The sequence below is a fragment of the Haplochromis burtoni genome, unplaced genomic scaffold (genome assembly GCF_018398535.1).
Source record: "Haplochromis burtoni strain Fernald_Lab_line unplaced genomic scaffold, NCSU_Asbu1 Contig_49, whole genome shotgun sequence".
Classification (NCBI taxonomy): Eukaryota; Metazoa; Chordata; class Actinopteri; order Cichliformes; family Cichlidae; genus Haplochromis; species Haplochromis burtoni.
This window is the reverse complement of record NW_024582410.1, coordinates 1917509-1923508: the sequence shown is the minus strand read 5'-3', so window position 1 is coordinate 1923508 and position 6000 is coordinate 1917509. Positions and strand designations below refer to the sequence as shown.

The 6000-nt window shown below is 39.4% G+C and overlaps 1 protein-coding gene across 11 annotated transcripts in view; it reads right to left on the bottom strand.

Annotated features, from left to right (window-relative positions):
• ppfia2 (PTPRF interacting protein alpha 2) overlaps positions 1–6000 on the bottom strand; it is a 195631-nt gene that overhangs the window by 183271 nt on the left and 6360 nt on the right. For 9 of the 11 annotated variants that reach the window (XR_006054371.1, XR_006054372.1, XM_042220490.1 and 6 more), the window contains exon 2: positions 1335–1593. Coding sequence is in view for 8 of the 11 variants with exons in the window: in XM_042220490.1 (XP_042076424.1) it covers positions 1335–1583 (249 nt within the window). In the remaining 3 variants the exon portion in view is untranslated. Of the gene's footprint in view, positions 1–1334; positions 1594–6000 lie in introns of those variants that run through there. The other 2 variants (XM_042220491.1, XM_042220497.1) reach the window with 2 other exon arrangements.

The window sequence follows — 6000 nt, the reverse complement described above, 5'->3', positions numbered from 1 at the left end:
TATATATATATATATATATAATTTTATTTTTTTACAATTTGTGAGGCAAGTAAAAAGCAATACAGCCACACTCTACATTCATGTGAAAAACACGTTTTCACAGTCTTGTAAAATCTAAGTATACCCTTATCGATACCATAGGAATTAAGACAGTAAGTAGCAGCCAGGTGCTGCTAATCAAATGTACTTAATTAACTGATCATCAACAAGTTTGACTACTCAAAGTCCACATCTCAACCCAATGGAAATGTTGTGGCAGGACCTCAAAAGAGCTGTCCATAAATGGATGACAACAAACTTTAATAAAGTAAAGCAACACCGTTCAGAAGAGTGGGTGAAAATCCCTCCGTAAACAATGTGAAACACTGAGAAAGCCATACAGAAAATGCCGTTATGGGAGGATTGTTAAGTTATTGCTGCTAAAGGTGATTCTACAAGCTATTGAACTATGAGGTGTACTTAATTTTTCACACGACTGTATGCAACAGGTGCCCAACATGAAAAACGATAATAGTGGTTAATTTAAAGAGAGGGTGAAGTTCGATTTATGTCGGGAATGACTACGTATGTGCAAAATGTCTGATGAAATGACAAATGTTTGAAAGGCAGTATTGTCGTCAAGACTTGTTCCAAAACCAGTTTCAGCTGAAAAGTACTTCTTATTTGTATAATCCACTGGAAATGCATGTGTCAGCATGTTACCTCTATCAATCATGAGAGTTGGACTTTGCACACTTTTTTCTCTACACTGTTTACAAAGTCAGAGATAAGACATTGATTTGATGGTTAAAAAACAGCTTAGGCATACATTTAGATTAGCATCCACTCCTCTCTGTGACAATGAAGAAAACAAGAAAGAAAGAAAAAAGATGCAGGAAGGAGACTTTTGCCTTCTTGTAAAAGGGTCCGTTTTAACCCAAGTAATTGTTCATAAAACTAACCAAAGGTTTTGTATTTGACTTGCCTTACAATAATAAAGTCATTGGCAATCAGCCTTTACTATTGTTTGGAAATTAGGTTATGTTGTGAAGAGGACACTAAAACAATAAAACCAAAGAAAGTTTTAGAAAGTATAAAGTTTAGATGGACAATATTTTTATATTTTTATAGCAAATTTATGACAAAACACACATAAAATAAGTCAAAGACGACATCCCAGTGTCATGGAAGTCACAACACATCCTTTGTAAGCACATCATTATTCCAGCTTCCTACTTTAATTGCATGTCAATCCTTCGTTCTTGTCATGTCAGCAATTTCAAAAAGTCAAGGATACAAAGATTCCACAATAATATTAAAAAAACCTTTTGAAAACAGGGATTTAAGCTGCTTACCTGTGGCAGGGCGGAGCTGAGCTGCCGCTGCAGCGAGTCTCTGTCATAGATGACATCCTGTAGATGCTGCTGGGCCAGACCGAGGCTCTCCTGAGTTTCCCTCAATGTGTCCAACAGCCGGTCCCGTTCGTCCAGCATATTAACCATAAGCTGTTCAAAATGTGAGTCCGGGTCTGAGGCGCTGCTCTGAGAGCCGCGTTGGCTCAGAGCTGTGTCCTCGCTGATCGTGGGCATCACTTCACACATCATCTTTGCTCTGCTGAAGAGACGAAAAACCAGAAATTAGACAATAGGCAATTTACACTCTGAACTTTCCAATTAAGTTTTTTTTTTTTTTTTTTTTTTTACATATAATACATACACAAACTGTCACCCATATTACAATACAGTTGCTGAACAACTTCAAATAAGAGGCAGCATACTCCCTTTTGGACCCACACATATCTAATAATAAAATTGTAGTTAAAAAAAGAAAAAGAAAAAGAAAGAAGACATAATAACAGTGGGTTTGTGCATGGATGAGAACCAAATTCTAATTCATAGGAATGATGAGTATTTGTATAGAGCAGGGTATATAGGAAAGCAAACATGTCTGTCCATGTCTTCTGTTTTGTACGCATGCCTCTGTGTAAATATCCACACACTTCTGTTTGTATGGCTGCGTGCATGTGACTGGGCCTGACACAGTTGGAGCTTGGCTCAGCGTCACCCCGGCGTTTCAAAGCTGCAGACACGTCTTGGGATGCTGGGCGTTCTGCCCTAGATTTCACGCTTGTGCTGTTTAATGGGCCAGCCCAGATCGAGTTGCATAATACACCATATCTATGCTATAGTGGATATGTGAAGCAATATTCCAGCTCCCCTCAGGGTTTTCAGAAAGCTTCAGGAATCATTCTAACGGATGTCCAGGTCGGTTCATAAGCTAAAGTTATGTTTGCATCACTGCAGGTAAGTAAGAAAAGAAGAAATGAGCCACGGGAAGTCACTGTATTTTTGTAGCTCAGTGCCACACAGATTAGAAAGGCCCGTTCAACACAGACCATGAAAGAAAATTATAAGTTTGAATGATATTATTCATTGCTCACTTCTCATGACTTTCTACCACTATAGAGTGGAAAGAGTCATTTTTTTGCCTTGAGGGTATCAAGGTTGGAAGTTAGCTTAAAAAAATAAAGTTAGCTGCAAGAGGTTGGGAAGGCCTATACCTTCTTACAGCAATATAACTGTTTTACATAAATATATTTTATTGTTATAAACAAGCCATGTACTTCTGATAATAACCTGGGTTTTATTCAGCTACACAGTAGAAAGGCTAACATCTTACATTCAAAGTCCCTAAAACCAGCTGTTTGCTAGGTTAGCAAACAGCTAGCTACTCATTAAACAACAACTCTACATATTTTTAAGCTAGTATTACGCTAGCAATTTTCTACATGTCAAATCTTGTCCTACTGTACTTATACCCATTATTTTTAGCACATATGTGCACTACAGGTGCCCATGGTATGATCGTATTCAACAAAATTGTGTAGAACGTCACATTTCTCACTCTTACTGGTCACCATCTTGCCTATACTGGAAAACATGCCAGTGGCAGATGTTTTTCAGGTGTTACATGGTTTTTGGTGTTTATGCATGTTAAATTCTCGTCTTAACTGTAAAAGTGTGTAGTAGGAGTAGTCAAAAGCTCAACAAGTGGAAGTGTTCATAGAAAAATATAGCAACTACAATGACAATTTCGGTCAAACATTATGTGGTGACAATATCGGTATCAGCTGCATTTATAAAGATGAAATTAACAGGCTATCAGTCTAATTTGGCCCAGTTGTTTTTCAACCATGTCCCATAGTCTTTAAAGATGTCCTTAGCCTGTGCAATACTCAGGAAGCAACATGCAAAATACCTATAAATTAATGATAATTCTGGCTCCAGTGCTAGACCATACTTTCTCATTGTCTGGTCCTAGACTTGGTTTATTTAGTGAGAAAACAATATCCTATTGCCCAGACTTGGTCCCCTCTGGGTGGGTTACAATGCCAGGTCTGTGTCTCAGCATGTTCTGGCAGTAAGATGGGGTCTCCCATATCTTCTCCAGGCACCCATCCAGGCTCCCACCAGTTCACTATTCAGCCACCATCCGCGGCCATTTAGACCAGAGAGCCGAAGCCTGCATGCTGCTTGGCTGGACACACTGCACATGCCACCCATCGCTTGGGAGAGCAGGCCGGCTGGCGGACAGACTGAGGACAAACGGCGGTGCATTTTAAGTAGAAGGTAATTCATCTGACTATGACTCAATACATGTTAGTGCAAAAACAAAGCATACAATTGGCTATTAGAGTCTCAAATACTAATTTCTATTTCTAATTTCTACTTTTATTGATTCCAAGTGATTCTTCCATGGTCAAAATGTTTCAAACCTTGCTCCTAACTCTCAGGTTTACTAAAATTTTACGTTTTTGGTGTTAATCTCCTAGGCTTGATCACATTTGTCTCGTCAAAGCAGCAACAAACAGGCACATTTTGCTGTTTGATGGCGCTTTATTTCTGCTTTAAGCTGTGTAGAAAGCAAATTGTGCTGAGGATGTTTTTTCTGCTTCACGGCACATACAATCCCCTTTTGTCCTGTTCCTGCACCTTATGCTTTGATCTCACCGTGACTGCCCCTTAAATTATTTCACTGTCTATGAAAAATCAATAGATATGGAGAGAAAATGCACTGTCTGATCTGCTTTTCCCTGTGCTCTTAGTCATAAAAAGCAACCTTTAAAAACACTGAACCATATCATTCAGTACGACACTTATCTGGATAATTATTCCATTCAAAAGCCATTAGATCAGTCTCTAGTTTTACTCAAGAAAAAGACCAAAAAGTACAGCATATTCTGTTGACAATAACTTATGGATAAAGTTTTCCCAAAATGTGTTTTTTTTTTGTGGGTAAATGCTCCTCTGCTGCTCAGTATTTGCTGCTATTGGAAGGCATGTTTGTGCAGCAAGTTATTAGTTCTCTCTCTAGTGTGAAGCAGTAGTAGTGACAGGTAAGAGTTAGTGTACTCCCCTTGAATAGATAATCACCCACAGTGGGCTGTGTGAAGAATGTCCGGACTGAGAGCTCTTATTGCCAGCTGGGATGCACATGTTGTCTAGATTGCACTCATTAGCAGTGACAGTACTATTTCCTGACAACTGAAAAGCCATTTTGACCACTATTAAAACAGCTATTTGGTCTACAGATAATTCTTATAGCCTGACAGAAAGGCTACTGATAGTTTTTCTATGCTCATTTCCACTGCAATGAAACATCACAGCACATTATGTTAATGTGTACCAGGAGAGCTCCCACAAATTCCTTTAGCATGTCTGGCTATCCCTTGTCATGAACGCTTGTCATAATGAATATGTAAGATTTTATCTGCCAGAATGATACTTTTGGAGAGAAACTGACATTTTTAGCAATTGAGTGAAAGTGTTGTAAGAACCAGATGACATTTAAGTGACTAAATTTAGTGCAGCTGGTTAAAGATGGTTAAATGTGAGGGTAAAAGTGTGCAGAAATCATTGATGGGAGGGAACAGGAACACGCTCAATTGAACTCATTGTGGACTACAGTTGAAATAAGAATACACACAGACAGACATGCAGGGATCATTGGGCTTTTCTCTACACGCCATATGCCAATCAATGAATTATTCAGGGGGGTAGGAGTGAGGTTTTCTTCTCAATCAGTGCAACAAATCCAAAGCCCCTTCTCTGCCTATTGGCATTCAAGCTCATTCCTGGCGCTAGATGGGAGGAAATTCCTTAGAAAACTTGCATCTACAAGACATTGCAATGCTAAAAATGATAAAAATCATGGAAAACTTGGGAAAAATTAAGCCTTCTTAGTTCCTTTCGGCAGGTGAGTATCCATAAAGCATTCATAATTAACAGTGTCACTACAGGAGGGCCTGTGTGTTGTACTGGTGGAGGACCATGTATCATTTCTTCAGCCTGGAGAAGGGCTGTAGTCTCAGTGTCTGCTGTTCGATTGCTTGGTCGATATGCTCACTACAACCCTATAGATCAAGCCTTCCAGGACTGATCAATAATTCCCAACAGTGGAAGCAACAGACTACCTGTGAAAAATGGGGCGTGCTGATAGCATCCCATTTTTCACAGTTTGGACTAGGTCTAACTTTTTTTTCTGAACCTTTACTCAGAGTCGACCTCAAACTGGCTTACACGGAGAAGCTGTTGGTGTGGCTGTAGTTTGTTAAAACAGATGGCCAGAAAAGTCAAGTGCAAAAACAGCTCATCAACTAACAATGCATATCAGCTGAAAAACAGTAACTTATTTGCAAGTTTCAAGAACTTCTACGTTTAAGGTGTGAGACTAAGTTTAACATCCAGCCAAAGTTGCTGAACCTAGCAGACGGTACACCCACACAAAGCTGGATATGTACCCTCCTTGTCCATCAAATTCTTGACTACAGCTTGAGACCAAGTTTTACATCACATAATAGACTTTTTGTCATAACCATAATCTTTTTTGATGTTTTGAGGGAGACTTGCCTTGGAAGCCTTCGCTGGTTGTGCACAGAAAAGTAAGCTGGACAGAGAAGTTAAGATCCTGCCATCTTCTCACCTCTTCACCTGGCATCGCTGTCTGATGTGTTTGTCAGAT